The sequence below is a fragment of the Rhinoraja longicauda genome, chromosome 33 (genome assembly GCF_053455715.1).
Source record: "Rhinoraja longicauda isolate Sanriku21f chromosome 33, sRhiLon1.1, whole genome shotgun sequence".
In the NCBI taxonomy this organism is placed as follows: Eukaryota; Metazoa; Chordata; class Chondrichthyes; order Rajiformes; family Arhynchobatidae; genus Rhinoraja; species Rhinoraja longicauda.
The window spans coordinates 8,985,874-9,005,816 of NC_135985.1; the positions used below are offsets into that span (position 1 = coordinate 8,985,874).

Genomic DNA, 19,943 nt, shown 5'->3' on the forward strand with positions numbered 1-19,943 from the left:
ACGCCTGACCCGCTGAGTTACTACAGTATTTTGTGACTATCTTAGGGGAATTTAACTTTCCCAATATAGACCGGGACTGTCATAGTGCCAAACGCTTAGAAAGGGTGGATTTATCAAATGTGTGATGGAGGTTTCCTTGGACATTGCAGAGGGCAAAGTTTGATCTTCTTTTGAAAATTGACAAGGGCGCAGGACTTGCAGTGTCCATGAATAAGCCTTTCGAGACCAGCGATCACTGTTCTATTAGCTTTAAAATAGTTATGGATAAAGACAGAGCAGACACGAGAGTTAAAATACTAAACTGGGAATGTCAGCCAACTTTGATAATATTGGACAGGAAATTGCTAAAGGAGCATCCAGAAAGTGGGATGCTTTTAAAAGTTCAAGACATACATGTTCCTGTTAGAGTGAAGAGCAAAGATAGATACAAAAAGCTGGAGTAACTCAGCGGGACAGGCAGCATCTCTGGAGAGAAGGAATGGGTGACGTTTTGGGTTGAGACCCTTCTTCAGTCTGAGTTACCCCAGCTTTTTGTGTCTATATTTGGTTTAAACCAGCATCTGCAGTTCCTTCTTACACAGAGTGAAGGGTAAGGTAGGTGGGGTAAGGAAGCTTGGATGATGAGAGGAATTGAGGCTCTGGTCAGGAAAAATGAGGAGGCATGGGGCAGATGTAGGCACCTGAGATCATGTGTATCCCAGGACGAGTTTGTGGAACTGAGGAGCATATTTAAGAAATAAATCAGTGTAAAATGGAGGCAGGGGATAATATTAAGTAAAATCCAAAGAGCTTTCATATATACATGTTTTCCCACATCCCAAAGATGTGCTCGTAGGTTAAATGATTATTGTATATTAACTTCCTTGTTGGTAAGTAGAAAAGAAGAGCTTCAGGAGAATAAACTGTGGGCGCACACGGAAATATGGAGAGGGAATATAGCTGATATAACTGGGCGTGGTGATTGGCCAAATGGCTTCCTTTGTGGTGAAATGTCCAAAACAGTGTGATTGTAATCATTAGGTGTAAAATCAAAAGAATCTTTGTTACTTAAAAAAAATAAAAAAATTTAACAAATTAATTTAAATTTTAACTTTCAAATTACATGAAGGTTTTACAGTCTATCGACGCTATCGGGTTTTTTCAGTGTCAAGACCTGCAGCTACGGTTCAGGATGCTTTAGATCAGCAAGAGAGATCCTCTGCATTCTGGCCAAGTCATCTAAAGATATGAGTCAAACACAGCCAAGGATTGCAGGAACTTCCCCAGAAACAATGGACTTAATAATCCCTTACAATAAGTGTTCATGGCAAAATCCCCCATTTTGAAATAGTATTCAATCAACAATTTTTGAATTATAATGTGAGCGATATTAAGGGACAGTTGTCCACAAACAACCTCTAGGTTTTTGTACTGGAAGTTGCTGTGATTACCAATGTGGCTCCCTCTGCAGGGATCTGGGACATGGGTTAACCAGTAAACACCATGTTATCTCCTCCACAAGACTGAAAAATTATTAACAAGACATGCAGAGTCCAGATTAGAATATTGCCAATGCCAAATCACATACATAAAGCAAAGCAAAGCAGAGGGAAAAATTGTAGAGTGAAATAAAAGTGGCATATGAATTTAAAAAAAACTTTTTAAAATGATTTTAAATCTCAAGTAATTACAACCTGACGAATTCAGGCATGGAACGCTATAATTATTTGGCATCAGTCCAATTGCAAGTCTAACTATAGAGAGAGGTTGGGCAACCTGGAATTTTATTCCTTGGAGTGCAAGGGCTAGGGGTTAATCTTATTGAGGCGTATAAAACCACGAGGGGAATTGATAGGGTGAATGCACATAGTCTTTATCTCAGGGTAGAGTAATAGAGGGTCATAGAGTCATGCAGTGTTGAAACAGGCCTTCTGTCCAACTTGCCCACGCTGACCAAGATGCTCCATCTACACATGTCCCATCTGCATGCATTTGGCCCATATCACTTTAACTCTCTCACATCCATATAACTGTCCAGATGTTTTTTTTAAACATCGTGATCGTACCTGCCTCAACTACCTCCTCCGACAGCTCGCTCCATATACCTACCCCTCTCTGTGTGAAAAAGTTGCCCCTCAGGTTCCTATTAAACCTTTCCCCGCTCAACTTAAACCTATGTCCTCTGGGTTCTAGGTTTTGTCATTGATAAGAAAGACACTTGGATCAGTCACATAATGCCATGGCTACAAAAGTAAATCAAGCATCATATCTTCCATGAGATACCGAGTTTCTTCGAGGAACTGGCTACCCGACCTGAAGCTGAGTGGATGTAAGCGTCAGGTCAGGTCCCATTGTGCCAAGCATTCGGTTTGAACATGGTAGCCGCTATGGTTTGATTCAGTGTCGTTGATTCAGTGGCAGTATTATATTCAGCTGGGGAATTAATAAAGTTCTTTATACAGGAGGATTATTGCCCAGATATCCATTTCAAGCCTGTCTATGCGTCAGCAACAGAGTGTAAACTCATCAAGGGATAGGATACTTTGCCTTTAGCCTTATGTTTGGCTTAATGTTACAGATAGGGAATTCTATCAACGTTGCTGAGTGACCATGGCTTGAAGTAGCTTTACCAGTTGCAAATAAATGTGACTCAGAAAAAGACATAAAGAGCTGGAGTGAAGTAACTCGGCAGGCAGCTGCGGACCTTCCACCGTCCGGTGTGGCCTGGAACGTGGCAAATTCAACAGCCTGACCGCGGGAGAAGACGGCAGGGGAAGAGAAAAAGACATTCTGGCCTTCCATCACAGTGAGCTGGTGACTGGAGGAGACTCACTGTGATGGATGTTTCTTTTTGTTTGTTGTTGGTTTATGATTGTGTGTGTTATTGCTTATTTTTATTGCTCTTATTGTTGGACTGTGGGTAATCTTTCATTTCATTGCACATTTATGTGTATGTGACAAATAAACTTGACTATTGAGCATCTCTGGAGAAAAGGGATAGGTCATATTTCAGGTTGGGATCTTTCCTTAGACTGATTGCAGGGGGGGGGAGAGCTGGAAGAGAGGAGGGAATATGGCAGTAAATATGGCGGTTTGTTTATTTTATTGGTTACAGTGCAAAAGCCTCTGTTGCGTGCTAATCAGTCAGTGGAAAGACAATACATGATTACAATCGAGCCATTCACAGTGTACGAACACATGATAAAAGGAATAACGTTGATAAGAGGGGACGGTTTGTTTGGGAGGGGGTGAGTGAACTAAGGAGCAAGGAGTTACCATGGTCCTCACTTTTCAACCCACTGAGCTCCGCATCCAACACATCGTGGGGCGGCACGGTGGCACAGCGATAGTGTTGCTACCTTACAGTGCCGGAGACCCGAGTTCGATCCCGAGCGCTACGGGTGCTGTCTGTACAGAGTTTGTACGTTCTCCCCGAGACCGTATGGGTTTTCTCCGAGATCTTCGGTTTCCTCTCAAACTGTATTACTTTGTATTTGTATATCTGGGTTTGTATTACTTGGTATAAGTGTAAATTGTTCCTAGTATGTGCGGGGTATCTCTAAAACTAAAAACATTAACTTCGGATATTTCTGTCACCTCCAACATGACCCCATCACCACTCACATCTTCCCATCTCCATCCCTTTCCACCTTCCGCAGAGACCACCCGCTCCGAGGCTCTGCTCTCTCCAGCAATTTGTGACTTTGTGTGTAGGTAGTTACATAACATTGGTGAGTTCAATGTTCATACTGTTCGGTTGTATGACACTCAGGCGGGTTGTGTGTGCACCATTGCACCTCACACCCTCCATCATCCCTCACTCTCCCATCCCAGCTCCACACCCTCATCACTCCCTCACCATCTCATCCCGGCTCCCTCATCCTTCACTCTCTCACCCCCTCGTCTCTCACCCTCATCACTCCCTCACCCCGACACCCTCATCACTCCCTTACTTCCTTACCCCGACACCCTCAACACTCCCTCACCCCCGCTCCCTCATCGTTCACTCACCCCCTCGTCTCTCACTCTCACCCCCGCCACCTTCATCACTCCCTCACCCCCTCATCCCGGCTCCCCCTCATTCTTCACTCCCTCACCCCCTTATCTCTAACTCTCACCCCCTTATCCCGCCACCCTCATCCTTCACTCCCTCACCCCCTCATCCTTCATTCCCTCACCCCCTCATCTCTCACTCTCACCCCCTCATCCCGCCACCCTCATCCTTCACTCCCTCACCCCCTCATCCTTCACTCCCTCACCCCCTCATCTCTCACCCTCACCCCGCCACCCTCATCCTTCACCCTTCACCCCCTCATCTCTCTCACCCCCTCATCCCGCCACCCTCATCCTTCACTCCCTCACCCCCTCATCTCTCACTCTCACCCCCTCACCCTTCACTCTCTCACCCCCTCATCTCTCGCTGTCAGCTCCCTCATCCCGGCTCCCCCTCATCCTTCACTCTCTCACCCCCTCATCTCTCACTCTCACCCCTCATCCCGGCTCCCCCTCATCCTCCACTCTCTCACTTGACACCCTTGCATTGACTCTCTCCTCCCTCCCTCCCGCCCTCACCGTGTCAGCCGGAAGGACTTGCCGAGGCGTTTCCGGCTATGACCGTGCGTTAGCGTCGCCGACTCCCGGTGTCGCTCCCGTGTGTGTGTGTGTGTGTGTGCGCGTCGGGGCCCGCGCCCCCTCAGCTCCTCCTGTACCCGTGCCCCTTGAGCGCCCAGCTCCGGTCTCCGTGTCGGGGCCCGCGCCCCGGTCCCTCAACTCCTGTCCCTCAGCTCCGGTCTCCGTGTCGGGCCCGCGCCCCCTCAGCTCCTCCTGTGCCCGTGCCCCTTAGCGCCCAGCTCCGGTCTCCGTGTCGGGCCCGCGCCCCTCAGCTCCGGTCTCCGTGTCGGGCCCGCGCCGCCACCTCTTCATCCCCCCCCCGCCCCCCGCCGCCGCTCCTCATCCCAGGAGTCATCGCCGTGGAGCTGACCCGTACCCGGCCTGTTGTTGACGGCGCTCGCCTCGGCCCGGCCGTAGGAGTAAAGCCCCTCGCTGGTGGGAGTCGCGGCGGACAGCGCCGGCCCCAGCCCAGGGCAGGGGAGGCCCCGGACACCAATGTCCTGCATTGTGGTGATGTGTTCCTGCTCGTCGGCGGCTCGCCTCCTGCGATCGTCCGCAGCCGCCTCGGGTCTGGGTAAGATCACACACTGGCGTTACAACACACTCACTCACAGCAGGCCGTCGGTTCCACAACATTAAGGGACGCCTACTGATTACACGGGTCGGGCCCCCATCCCGGGTTGTGCCCAAAGTTTCCGATTCAGATTCCATTTAATTTACGCTGACAGTCCCCCACACAATGTCCAGGGGAGTGTCAGGTGGGCCCTTATCTTCTGTGTCGGGTGGACATGGAACATCTCACATTGCAAGTGGATCCAGTGCTCAAAACTGACGAGTTTATCGTTTATTTCACGTTTGTTGCGTGTAATTTGGCCGCAGCAATTTCTTCATTTTAATAATTACTGCATCCAAAGTCCCTTCATTTTCTGTAAAACATTCTAAGATATCTTGTTGTTCTTAAAGTATAAATGTGAGTCTCTTAATCACTTTATACAGCTTTCACTGAAGACTGTTGTTTAGAGGGTGAGCTCTGTTTTTTTTTAGGCGAACAATGCAATTACATAGTGTATTATTGTGTCACGGAAATGATGTAGTGCCGAATAGGTACATGTTGTAAGGTTTCCATTGTACATATTTTTGGCATTTGAAGTCACTTAGTGTCAGCCCAGCTGACCTACATTTAATACTGAATGAATTAGTTTGTTACATGTTGTGAAGTCAGTTTTCTTTGCTCTCACTGGCAAACACTGAACCCCAAGCAATGATTCCATTTCCACACTGACAGAGCTACTTGTATGTGTAAACTTAGATTTATGTTGGGAGTTGTAGGCTGTAGCATGGCCGTAATGTGTGGCTATCCTTTACTTAGATACATGCACTCTAACCATCTTGTATTGACATAAAGAAATTAATATTATCATACACTTTCATTTTTATTGCTTATAACAAAATCAAATGTTCCCTAGCTGTGATATAAAGAAGTCTTTGACAGCGATTAATGACTTGATTGGTTCAAGAATATCGTTGCCTGTATCTTTCCATTGCTTTAGATTCATTGGCTTTGCCATTATTCTGACAAGTTGGGAGGGTATTTTTTTATCACCAAAGATTACAATAAATTTTGAAATCTGCCTTTTCATCGAAAATGGAAATGGTTAAGACAGTGGATGTCGAAGGTTGCACTAATACCAACGTTCATAACTTTAGAATAGATAGATTAATAAAGTCACCAAGCGCAACAATGGTCCTTCGGCTCACCATGTCCATGCCGACTTTGCCCGTCTACGTTAATGTAGTTGCCTTCATTAGAATTGTATCCATCTACGTTTTGCCGATGAAAGTGTTGGTTTCAATATCACTTAAACATAGTAAATGTATCTGACTTAACCATCTCACCATGCAGCGCATTCCAGATACCAACCACTCTGTAAAATAAAATCTTTTCCCTCGATCCCCTTTAAATCTCCTACTTCTCACTTTAAAACTTTTGGATACTCTTACCATGGGGAATAATATTTTGATTATTGACCCTACCTATGCCTCTCATAATCTATTTATACTTGTATCAGGAAACCTCTTGCCTACTTTGCCAGTCCATCTAATCTCTCATGTGGTTCTCCAGACAAGGGGTGGAATATCCTCCACACCCTTTCAAAAGCAATCAGATCTTTCCTATAGTGTGGCAACCAGAACTGCACACCATCTCCATGTGTGGCCTAACCAATGTGTTGTAAAGTCATATAATTCATCCTCCTTTCCACCATTGTTGCCTCTTTCAACAATTATGGATTTGGCCCCTAGGTCACTCAGTTCATCAACATCTCTCGGTGTCCTGCTGTTTACTGTACATATCCTACCCCTATTTGACTTTCCAAAATTCACCACCTTGCTTTTGTTGGGATTAAATTCCATGTGCCAAAACTTTGCCGAACTTGCTATCTAATCTGATAACCTTCCTTGCTATGCACAGCACCACCAATGTTTGTGCCATTCACAAACTTACTTACCATCCTTCCTACATTCATGTCTAAGTCATTAATAAATATGACAAACGTTAAAGGTTTCTGCACTGATCCTCACGATACATCACTAATCACAGATTTCCAATCAGAAAAACATCCTTCCACTGGGCTCCTTTGCCTCCTATCATCAAGCTGATTTTAGATTGAATTAACCAGCTTGCCTTAGATCCCATGTGCCTTAACCTTTTGGATCAGCCTAGCATGCAGCACCTTTCCAATTGTCTCGCTAAACCAAACTCAAACACAAAAGTTCAAAACAGACAAAAACATAGCAGTTTGCCTTATTGTGGGCCAGACAATTCTTCAATATTTCCCACTGGAACTCTGTAGTTAAGGTACAGCAAGGTGAATCTTCCAAGAAGCAAGAAAAACTCAATAGGTTGACAACCTCCCCCTCTCCTTTCCCCACCCCTCCCCTTCCCCCTTTCTCCTTCATAAGTTTGAAAAAGAGCCCCGACCCAAAACATCACTTATCCATGATCCCCAGGGATGCCTTCACTGAGTTACTCCAGCACTTTGTGAATCTCCTTGGTAAATCTGCATCTGCAGTCCCTTGTTTCTACAATATTCTCAGTGTGTCTTCTACGGTTGGGGCACCTTTCCTAGATGAATTTTCAGATTTGCATTAGCTTTCTACCATGTGCAGTTAAAGCCTAGCTCATCGAATGTTTCACAAGGATTGCCTATTTTTGTAGAAATTTTGATTTTGGTTGGGTACAGAAGATCAAGATACACTAACAGTAAAGGTTTTAGTGCAATACAGGACTACCACCAATTTTCCAGCAGCCTTGGTTCCAGAGCCTTGCCGTAATTTCTGTATTGTCAGACCAACAGAGGTCACGGCCTGAGGGGCTGAGAAACCAACCTGCAAAATCGGCCACAGAAGTCAGCTATGGGAATTAATCTGCCGGCTCCGGCCGAGCCAGAGTTCCACAGCCCCAGCTGCGGCCGGGAAATGTGACCCACCAATCGGTCGTGGAAGTCCCAATGAGGTTGAAATCAGCCGCCTCACCAGGGCTAGGCGCCAAATTTGCGATGGGACTTCCAGGGGGCGATTTCGAGTGCGCTCTTGTAATTTTATCCGGATTAAAGGCGGCACTAAACTAATCAGATGATGGAAAATCGGTGGTGGACCTGTAATTACCGTGCCATTTGCAGGGCCAGCTACCCTATCTGTTCTATCTGTTCATCTGATGGTGCTAACCACATGACCAGTTGGGTGAGGGGACAAAATAAAATGGAATGAGGAAACATAATTTATGCAGCTGCAAAATGAAACCTTTCTATTTCAGGATTTGCATCCATGCGGTTTCATTTCCCATTCTTGGGAAACTCGAATGGCTTTGAAACACAGGGAGGAAGAAAGGTTTTTAAGAGAGCATTTCATGAGACCGTTACTGTGCTTGCATCAAAAGATGGAGGTAAAGATACTTCTGGAGATAGCAACAAGGTACGATTCTAGGTTTGCTAAGAAACCTGAATGTGTTTTGAGATTCAAATGCCTTGCTGCTCAGTGTAAAGTTCCATTCGCTCAAAACACTGCTGTTAGTGACCTAACTTGCACCATGTCGGCACGGTAGCGCAGCGGTAGAGTTGCTGCTTTACAGCGAATGCAGCGCCGGAGACTCAGGTTCGATCCTGACTACGGGTGCTGCACTGTAAGGAGTTTGTACGTTCTCCCCGTGACCTGCGTGGGTTTTCTCTGAGATCTTCGGTTTCCTCCCACACTCCAAAGACGTACAGGTATGTAGGTTAATTGGCTGGGTAAATGTAAAAATTGTCCCTAGTGGGTGTAGGATAGTGTTAATGTACGGGGATCGCTGGGCGGCACGGACTTGGAGGGCCGAAAAGGCCTGTTTCCGGCTGTATATATATGATATGATATGATATGATATGATATGTCCAGGTCACCAATTCCCATGTTGTACTGACCTAAATTGGCTACCAGAGAGACAACTCTTTGATTTTAGAATCCTTGCACTTTAAAATTCCTCTATTGTTTTCTCCCTTCATATCTCTAAAATCATCCCAAGCTTATAACCATTTGAGATATATGATCTCTAATTCTAACTCTGAATTTAGTTACTTCACCACTTGTAACAATGCTTCAAGCTGTCAAGGCTCAATACTTTCTAACCATTTTTGTCCCTTAAAGATGTTCCTTAAAACCTACCTCTTTAACAAAAGTTTTGGCCCTGCTACTTAATATCTCCACTCCTAATAGTGCTGGTATTTTTTTAACTCTGTTAATATATATATATATATATAACATTTTATTAAGCAGACTCATGGTCCATTAGAATACACATACAGTACACAGTATATACATATAAAGTTAAATTAAATTAGAAAAGGCAACAATACCAATGTTTCCACATAGGTGACAGGTATCTCACGGCACTGAAACCAGGATTTACCAGCAGCACAATGATGGAATTCTGAGAACCATTCAATCGGCATATAAATTTAAACATGAGATTCCTCAACAGGGCATGAAACGTATTGACTCCTGCACTACAAAACAGTTCACTTGCACTGCACCACCTTGGCTTTCTAAGCAATATGCGCATGCAGTCATTATAGGCAACCTTAAGTTTATGGATGCTTGACTTATTAAACTTTATCCACAAAGGAGCAGTGTAAAGAGGAGTACAGTACGCTCTAAACAGGTTTATCTTGACATTTCCTGAGCACCAGTGGAATTTCCTAACCAACATGTTAGCTTGTGCATACAACATGCGGCGCTGTCTATACATGTCCTCATCATCAGACATTTGATCTGTGATGACATGTCCCAGATACTTAGCTTTACAGCAGACAGATAGAACCTGCCCTGACAGGTAAAATGATGGGAAGACTAGATCTTTGTCCCCTTTTACTTTACAAATCATGACAACGCTCTTTTTAGCATTGTATTTCACGTCAAATTGGACACCATACTCAGAGCATATATTCAACATCTGCTGAAACCCAGCACTGCTAGGAGAAAAAAACGCCAGATCATCGGCATACATAAGATGGTTTACCAGGGTGTTACCAATCATACATCCTGTTTTACAGCCTCTAAGCTGGTCAGATAAATCATTCATGTACACATTAAAGAGGGCTGGTGAGAGTAGCCCCCCCTGGCGAACCCCATTACCAACACCAAATGGTACAGAGACTGTATTACCCCATTTGACCTGCATGCTCTGGTTGGCGTACCAATATGCCAGGACCCTAATTATACTGTTAGGCACTCCTCTTTGACTCAGTTTTTGGAACAGCTTATGATGGTTGACTCGATCAAAAGCTTTAGAGGCATCAATAAAACCAATTAACACAGAGGAATTCTGCCTTCTATACATTTCAACCATTTCCTTCAGGGCATAGATACATAAATCAGTACCATGCTTAGCCTTGAAGTCAAACTGGTTGTCTAGTACCCAAATAAAAACATTATCTAATAAAATTCTTTCCAGGACTTTGGATAACACCAGGACTTTTGCTATGTAAACAAAATATTCTCAGTGCTGTTTTGTAGAACTATGACAACAGTGTTTGCATAAAGTAGAATTTTCATGTGAACGTTATATCTGGGCTTTACTATAGTGCTGTTTATTTGCGTATATAAAATTAAATATATGATCTTTACCCAAAGTTTCTAAATGGGGAGATGGATGTTTAATGTAGACTTTCCAATCCCTAATATTGAATTCCTGACACATTACAGAAGTCTGTCAGTGAAGGGGGCAGCAGGCGATCTTCTGGTTCAGGCGGTTCAGGGAAAGGTGGAAACCAACTGCGCTGCCCAAAATGTGGAGACCCATGCACTCATGTGGAGACCTTTGTGTGTAAGTAATACGTTGGCCTCGCTTTATCTTTAGATACTTTTCTACCACTTTATTTGGAAAGATCCCTCGATTGCTTGCTTCTGTTGCTAGGGTGTGGACAGGAATTTCTCACCGCCACCACTAATGCATCTGTTTCCATTGCTGCGAAATGTGCTATATTCCACAAGTTTTTTCATGTTGTCTGAAATGTTTCCTTAGGTTTTTACATAATTCTCTTCTCTTTTGAGATCTATGCCACTTGCATCCAAATTCAAATCTTTAGCATTTACATTTTGTAAATTAAATTTTAAGTCTTCCTTTCTATTTCAATATCTTAATTCATCTTTAATGGTACATCCTTGCACATCCCTCTCATAAATCTTGCTTCAGTCCCTCCTGTCAAGTTTTTGTCTTTCCCGATGCACTGCAAAATTCCAAGATGGTTATCGAGAACTGTTTTTGTGATCTACTCCTTTCACAGTGGTATATACACCTTGTGAACCTTTTCATTGTCTGCCCTTGGTTTTCCAGTTCAATGGTTTGGCATAATTTTTTATCTCGCTGAACTGTGCCAGTACAGCTGCAGTAATCACTTCTCTTCCCGCACATCACATCGCAAAGTCCCAGGAGCAGAAAACGGCTGGAGGAACTCAGTGGGTTGGGCAGCATCTGGGGAGGGAATGGGCAGTTGACATTTTGGATAAAGACCCTCGGGACTGAAAGAGGGGAGATGATTATAAGCTCGGTTGTCATCTTCTAAAAGAGCAGATCAAATATTTCTACGTTATTTTAAAGTTAGAAAGTTGAATTTAGCCATTACTTCAAATCTGAATTTGTAGAGGTTAGGATCACGTTCAATTGAAGGTTTGGAGTAAATTATTTCCCCCATATAAACATTGCTGTTCATCCGAAATGGAAAAAGGCCATAAATAGTTAATAAAACACTTTGACTTGGGGGGGAAGAAAATGTCACTAATAAAACTTCTGTACAGAGTGTGTTCTACTATATGGAAACCAAGGCTGATTGATTACACAGTAATTAGTTGGGATTGGATTTTCCTGCACTTCATGAACAGGGTATACTTGGGAGACATTCCACATTGTCAGGCCAATGCATTTGCTGTGATTGTACTAGAGCAGCTCGGCTGGAGGTGTGACTAGCTCTGGAGCACAGGTGTTCAGTACAATGGATGGGATGTAATCTCACCATAATCGTAATTTTATTAGCCAAGTATGTTTTGCAACATACAACGAATTTGATTTGCCACACAGTCATACCAAAAATAGCAACAAGACACACAACTACATAAAATTTAACATAAACATCCACCACAGCAGCTCCACCACATTCCCCACTGTGATGGAATGCAATAAGGTCTTATCTTCTTCCTCCTTTTCTGTCATGTCCCCACGGAATGTTACCTGTTTTAATGAGATCAGCTTCGTTGTTCTGAGTAATGAATGCTTAACTCGGTCTGTTGCATGTCTACCCGTTGTTCAGCATGCATGCTGTCCTGTGTTGTATGTTCACCACTTCAGCACCTCATTTTCAGGGTATGACTGGTGCTGGTTCTGACACTTGACACTGCTCACAATACTCAAAATGTAGCTGACCAGTGCCAGAGTTTATCCTATTTTGTTAAAAGCCTATTTATTTATTCATGGCATCACAGAGCTGTTTGCCAATAGCGAGCAAATTTTAGTGCCACGTCGTTGGCCTCTGCAAGATCCTTTACTGTGCGTGTGTCATGCAGCATGTCACAGCTCAGGAGAAGTTCCATAGTCTGGAGGCCCCGTCCGCACTCGCAGTCTGCCGCATCTTCAGTGTATCCCCACTTCAGCATGTTCGCTTTGCTCCTCCCCATGCCTGTCTGCAGTCTGTTGAGACTGCGCCAGGTTATCCACAGTTGGTCGGAACCTGGTGGGAGTTTCTCAGAGGGATCGATTGCCATATGAGTGTCTTCCGGAGATTTCTCTAGTCTCTCTTCCCAGAGTTTGAGCCTTCTGGGCGATGCACTGCAGTCCAGGGGATGTACAGAAGAGAGGAAACTTCTGCATGATTTCAAACGCTGAGGTAGCAAAGGGTGGTCATGTAGGAGGTGTCTTTCATCCTCTGACTGAGGTGTTCTTTTTGACTGGCTACAGCTCTTCTGATTCCAGGAGGTGCAATGCCAGAGAGTAGATAGATGTTGTCAATCTTGGTAGGTTTCATGCATCCACTGATGCAACGACAGCTTGTGTTTAGCACAGGATCAATCTTCCTTGCATGAGCTGAGCCCTCCCATACTGCGCAGGCATACTCGGCAGTGGAGAAGCAGAGAGCCAGAGCTGTTGTTTGAATGGTTTTAGAATTTGCTCCCCATTTTGAGGTACTCGGCTTGCTAAAAAGAGCATTTCTGGAACTGACTTTTCCTTTAAGCATGGGCATATGTGCTTTGTAGGTCAGAGATCGATCAAGAGTCACACCGAGATAGACTGGACTATCACAATGCTCCAATCTGACTCCATTCCATATGATCTTCAACCTTCGATTTGCATACTTGTTCTTCAAGTTGAAGGTGCAGACTTGGGTTTTAGATGGATTGGCTTCCAGGTGATTCTGTAGTATGAGGACAGGTTGACTGAAACCTCACACAGAGTAGCTTCTGCCTCAAGGAAGTACCCTGTTAAAAGCTGAAATATGTTTTTAATTACTTGAGATATAAAACACTGCCGTTCATGTGGTGGTGTTGTTAATTGCAAGGCATTGCCCTATTAGTTTTGTGATGTAACTAAATAGGAGGGAATTTGCATCGTGTTTGGAGGATATATCTTAACCTGTACTGTTGAGTCACAATTATTGGCAAAGGAGGGATTTATACCTGTGTGAGTTTGCTTATGATTTTGTTCCTGCCATATCACTTCTTCAACAAAAAACCCAACTTGCCAGCATAAAGCAGACAGGCATTTGTTAACATCGAGGATCTGCCAGTTTGGAGAATTAGCAGTGAAAATATTACCTGGTTCTACATCTACCAAGATTCAGCAGGTGTTATTGGGTGCACTGATTGAAGCAAACCATCAAAGTTGAAGTGAGGGAAGGATGTTTTAGAAAGTCTTATTATTTTATCCTCAGCTTCAACTCGCTTTGTGAAATGTGAAAAATGCCACCATTTTTTTGTGGTGCTGTCTGAAGCAGACTCCAAGAAGAGCTTAAATAAGGAGCCAGAATCAGCAGCTGAAGCTGTGAAACTCGCTTTTCAACAGAAACCACCACCACCTCCTAAAAAGGTAAAAGTTACCCACGTACCCATGTATAATTCTTCAGAGCAGGTTGGAAAGTCCTCCCTGGCTTCTGCCACTTGAGCAAAGTATGGAAGAAAGTTATTTAACCTATATTATTGAAGTGCCAGGCAGTATTTTTTTAAATTTTTGAATTGATGAATTATATAAATATTAACTTTAAAAAAGATTAGATTAGTTATGATTCTTCAAATGGTTTATTTGTGTTAACCTCATGACGTATTTGCTACTTATTACATTTAATTTATGGTATCACAGAATGCTGGAGTAACTCAGCAGGTCAGGCAGCATCTCAGGAGAGAAGGAATGGGTGACGTTTCGGGTCGAGACAGAGGAGCTATCTAAAGTTGGAGAAGTCAATGTTCATACCGCTGGGCTGCAAGCTGCCCAAGCGAAATATGAGGTGCTGTTCCTCCAATTTCCGGTGGGTCTCACTATGGCATTGGAGGAGGCCCATGACAGAAAGATACTTCTTTAGATAGTTCCTCTGTCCCTCTCTTCCCCTCCCCCTTCCCAGTTCTCCCTCTATCTTCCTGTCTCCACCTTTATCCTTCCTTTGTCCCGCCCCCCTGACATCAGTCTGAAGAAGGGTCTCGACCCGAAATGTCACCCATTCCTTCTCTCCTGAGATGCTGCCTGACCTGCTGAGTTACTCCAGCATTTTGTGATACCTTCCATTTGTACCAGCATTTGCAGTTATTTTCTTACATATAATTTATGTGCATTTGCCAAGAATGATTATTTATTCATGTACGGTGCATCCCTTATTCAATTACATAATTGATTTTTTGTTCAGTTCTAGTATTATGTGGGTACTTGTGTATTATAATCACTGCAGTGTATCCAAATGTTCAAAAGTCTGATTGCCGTTGAAGTATCCTCACCAAACTCTTATTCTAATTTTGTTTCAGATATACAGTTATCTCGACAAATATGTAGTTGGTCAGTCTTATGCTAAGAAAGTGCTTTCAGTTGCTGTGTACAACCATTACAAGCGCATTCACAACAATATTCCAACTAGCTTGAGGCAGCAAACAGAAGTGGAGAAACAGGCCTCCCTGACGCCTCGTGGTTAGTATGTACCGTCTCTCTCATCGTGATGATAATGTTCATAGTACATAGCCTGAATTGAACTGGAGTTGGTGCTGGTATCACTAATTTATTTATATTTTTCAATTACTGGTGTTCAAAAGTAATATTTGCAGATTGATTAATATTCCGCTTTGAGAGTTGTTCTTTATCCTATTGATGAATGTTGACCAAAATAGACACTACTATCTTGCTGTGTTCCATTTATTACAAAGGCCAGTGATTCTGGAGAATGGGTGCAAGCAAGCTAATTTTTCAAACAAATTGTAAATTGGGATGGAATAAATTAGATTGTAAATGTTGAGAAGCATGCAATCAGCCCATATACCCCACTGCCAATAAAACCTATATGGCAGAAGACAATTTAAAATAGAATCATTTGTAAGTCTTGATTGTAATCAACAATTTCTTGTATGCATTCTTGTCTTTGCATAAACATGACCTGTAAATTACAGGATGCTTGCTTCATTGATTTTTGCATATTGAAAAAGACGAATCATCTTCATTTACATGATTCAAGTTAATGGGTGAAGCATGGAGTGACTGATTTATGCAGATTAATTTCTCAACCTCTTGCGACTAAAAAGAGTATTTGATGTCTTCATTTATTTTCTGCATATTTGTGTCAGTTTAGGTTTGTAATCAATGAATGTCAGCAGAAGTGGGTGGAATGATGGGCATGAGAGAGAGAATGGGTTACAGGGGAATACGTGAGGGAATGGGATTGCTCTAGATAGTCTACTCTAGATGGGCCAAATAGCCTCCTGTGACATAAGAAAATATGAGATAATGTCATGAATGCAGTTCTTGCAAACTTCCTTGCTGACTGCATTCAGCAATATCCCCGTCATTGTTCTATGCTGGAATGTTCTAAAACTATGAAGTTATTCTCCAGTTCTTGACATTAGAGGAGCACTCACTGTAAGCTAAAGATGTGTGATGTTCAAGCTGATTATGACTTGGGTATTAAAAATTCAGCTGAAGACATTTCTTATCAGCATTGTCACGCAGTCTGTGAATGAGGTCACGTTGTGTGTTATGATAGCTGGATCCACAACTTTTGCAGGAAGTGGAAGCTCTGCAGAGTAGATCCCTGGCTTCCTCATTTGTGAGATAGCCTCTCATATACATTCACAAACTGTGTTGTTTCAAATAGAATCTATTTAATGCATCAATTTCCAGAATAAACCACAGTGATCAGACAGTTAATGGAACACAGCTTCTGTTAGTACGACTAATCCATTATCCTGACTTTGATGGACAGTAAACAAGGGAGAGATTAAATTATCCACGTTTTAAAAAAAAATCATTCTCCAGGTAGTTTCCACTTACATAAACAGACTGGGAAATTTAAAAGTCTGATTATCCGTGGAAAAATCATTGCACACAGTTGCTGGATTTGCATTTTTCCGTGAGCTGCAACTGCTGGTATTTTTGTAGCTTCGTCATAGATATTAGTAAGGTCCTCCATGGAAATACAATTAAAGAGATTCTAGCACCGAATCAAGTGAGGCATTATTTGGCAGTGGCAACAAGCTTGGTCAGGCGTAGACTTTGAGTGGTGTCCTTAAGTAAGTCGCATAATGTTGCATCACTGTGATCTTTATGATGTTGCTGATGTTTAGTTTAATTTATTTATTACGTGCTAACCAGTCAGCGGAAAGACACTACATGATTACAATCAAGCCATTCACAGTGTACAGATGGGAGTAGAGATTTAAAATAGTGGAGCGATTAGAAACAGAAAAACATAGAAAAAATAGGTGCAGAAGGCCATTCGGCCGTTTGAGCCAGCACCACCATTCAATATGATCATGGCTGCTCATCTAAAATCAGTACCCCGTTCCTGCTTTTTCCCCATATCCCTTGATTCCTTTAGCCCTAAGCGCTAAATCTAATTCCCTCTTGAAAACATCCAGTGAATTAGCCTCCACTGCCTTCTGTGGCAGAGAATTCCACTGATTCACAACTCTCTGGGTGAAGAAGTTTTTTCTCATCTCAGTCCTAAATGGCCTACCCCTTATTCTTAAATTGTGACCCCTGGTTCTGAACTCCCCCAACATTGGGAACATGTTTCCTGCATCAAGCCTGTCCAATCCCTTAAGAATTTAATATGTTTTCTATAAGATTGTAATGTATGGTTGCAGATCCACTTCTGTGACTAGCACAGAAAGAGTCACCATCTTGGGCTGGGTGCCATCTTGAAGTGCTCTGTGATCAGAAGCTCATCCTGGGCCATGTCCAGATTGTGAGCCGTCTGATTTTGTTTCAGCCAGATGTTCTGTAGGATGTGGCTGATAGATGATGAATCATTTTGCTGATCAGGACGGAGTGGATGTTTTAATTGTTCATAATATTTTTTTTGCTGGAACGAATTTATATTCATGTTGTTTGGCACATCTGCAGAAAGCAAAATTCTAGCAGGGGCATCATTCTTCTGATTTTATTTTAGTTGAACAATCGGTCTGTAAATTGACATTCAAAGGATCGAGAATTTAATGGCAAAGATTAATTGTCTAATATTCCGTTAACCAGATTTCAAAATTTGAAGTTGCATGCCAACTTTCTGCCTGTATTTATATTTGTTTTTATGCTTGCTCTTTCCCAAGAACTATGTCATTAAACCATCAAGGTTAAATGACTGGTTGTTAATTTTGTTCATGTTGCGCGATAATAAGATTTTTATTATTTTGTGTTCTGCAAATTAATTCGGTATTATGCAGAACTTGGCAGGGAGGTGAGGCTGAGGGAAAGAGGGAAGAAGGAAACATTTTCAACACTGGTACTTCATATATCTTGGGGAAAAAAATTATAGAGGAGCTTTTGAAATCATGAATTTTGAAACTTTTCAAATGACATTTATTTTCATCCTATCTCCTGCTGTGTAAAATGGACAAATCAGTATTAAACACTTTATCCTTACAGGATATTGCCCTTGAGCTGGTAAACACCATGCGCCTTAAACTGCTGCAATCTTTGTGATGAAGCTTCCTATGCTGTTGGGTGGGAGTTGTGTAGTTCACTTCAGGGATGTATGTAGAAAAATTGTAATATGTCAAGTCACATTGGTGTATGAAGAAGAGTGGGATGGAAAGGGGCTGCAGGGATTGACCAGCACCAGCACATACCAGCTATACGCCTACTTTGTCTGTCAAATCGTAAAAGGTCAAAAATAAAAGATGGATTAACTATCCAACATTTCCTTATTTGTTTGAGCAAGTACAAATTAAAAGCTACGATGCGGCAGTGTGCATTTGACTTGTGCACATGACAGTGATGCAACCCAGCCTGAGTAAACAAGTTAGCTTTGGTATGATCGTATAGTGACTCCATCAGAGACATAAAGATCCAATTCTGCATTTAGTGTGAAGAAGATTTGGATCCAAGGTTGCAGTGGGAACAAATGTTTACTTCATTGATTGGATCTGTAGATCCAACATAGAGAATACCAACCATGAGTGAACGAGTAATGGTTTGCATTGGCATTTGCAAGGTGCTGCTTCGTGAAATAATCCAGCTGATTTGTAGACTTTAGGTGGGATGGAAAGATCTGAGGTAAACTACATTTTTGATATTGGGAGTGGGTTGAGGGGAGGGAGAGGGGGGAAGTCTATCCTATGCCATTGAACGGAGAAGGATAATTGCTTACTTTTCTCATCTGGCACTTGGAGGTAATTCTTGCAGCATGATTGAAGGAAACAAGTCCACATCTCTGGGAAATGGAAATGTTAACAGTTTATATATGAATGTAAAAGCTAAACAGTAGAATGATGCAATCAAGAGAGTACGGGGTGTAGAATCGCAGTGTGAGACTATTTAGCCGTTTGCGTCTATTCTAAATCAAATGCATTTTTACATTGAATAAATTCAGTTTTTTTAATTGAGTGTGGAACACTGGCTCGTAAAAAGTACTCCGTTTTATTTAATAATGTCACCAGTCTTGTCTTCAACCTGCTGTCGATATTTGAATCCAAATGGCAATCATTTCAATTTGTTTTTCCCAAAAGACATGATTATCTGGATATATTGAAGTAATTAGTAGATTAATTATAAATAGGAACTGTAGTCTAGTTCCAAGTGGGAAAATTCTTTCCTGTTTAAGATATTGGCTAATACTACAAAGTGGTTGGTGATTCTCCACCAGTCTCATTGGAGAGTCCGTTGCTCACAGATTGGATCGCTATTTAGTATCATGGGGTCTAACTCCATAGCTCCCTGATCGTGGCAACACTAGATAGAATGGTAAAGAAGACATACAGTATGTTTGCTTTCCTAGGTCAGGGCATTGGGCACAAGAGTCAGACAGTCATGATGCAGGTTTGTAGGACTTCGGTTAGGCCACATTTGGAGTATCGCATACAGTTCCAGTCGCCCATTGCAGGAAGGATGTGGAGGCTTTGAAAAGGGTGCAAAGGAGGTTTACCAAAATGATGCCTGGACTAGTGGGTATCAGCTCCAGGGAGAGGTTGGACGGGCTTGGATTTTGTTCTCTGGAACTCCAGAGATTATGTGGAGACCTGTTAGAAGCATATAAAATTATGAAAGGCATAGACTTGGTAAACGGTCAGAACCTTTTTCCCAGGATGGAAAAATCTAATACTAAGGGGCAGAGGTTTAAGGTGAGAGAAACAAAGTTTAAAGGAGATGT

At 42.7% G+C, this 19,943-nt stretch overlaps 1 protein-coding gene across 2 annotated transcripts in view; it reads left to right on the forward strand.

Annotated features, from left to right (window-relative positions):
* The first annotated feature begins 4,560 nt into the window (after positions 1-4,560).
* clpxa (caseinolytic mitochondrial matrix peptidase chaperone subunit Xa) overlaps positions 4,561-19,943 on the forward strand; it is a 42,372-nt gene continuing 26,989 nt past the window's right edge. For both annotated transcript variants that reach the window (XM_078427199.1, XM_078427200.1), the window contains exons 1-5: positions 4,561-5,164; positions 8,405-8,562; positions 10,825-10,945; positions 14,040-14,194; positions 15,118-15,277. In XM_078427199.1, the coding sequence (XP_078283325.1) occupies positions 5,086-5,164; positions 8,405-8,562; positions 10,825-10,945; positions 14,040-14,194; positions 15,118-15,277 (673 nt within the window). In that variant the 5' untranslated portion in view covers positions 4,561-5,085. The remainder of the gene's footprint in view (positions 5,165-8,404; positions 8,563-10,824; positions 10,946-14,039; positions 14,195-15,117; positions 15,278-19,943) is intronic.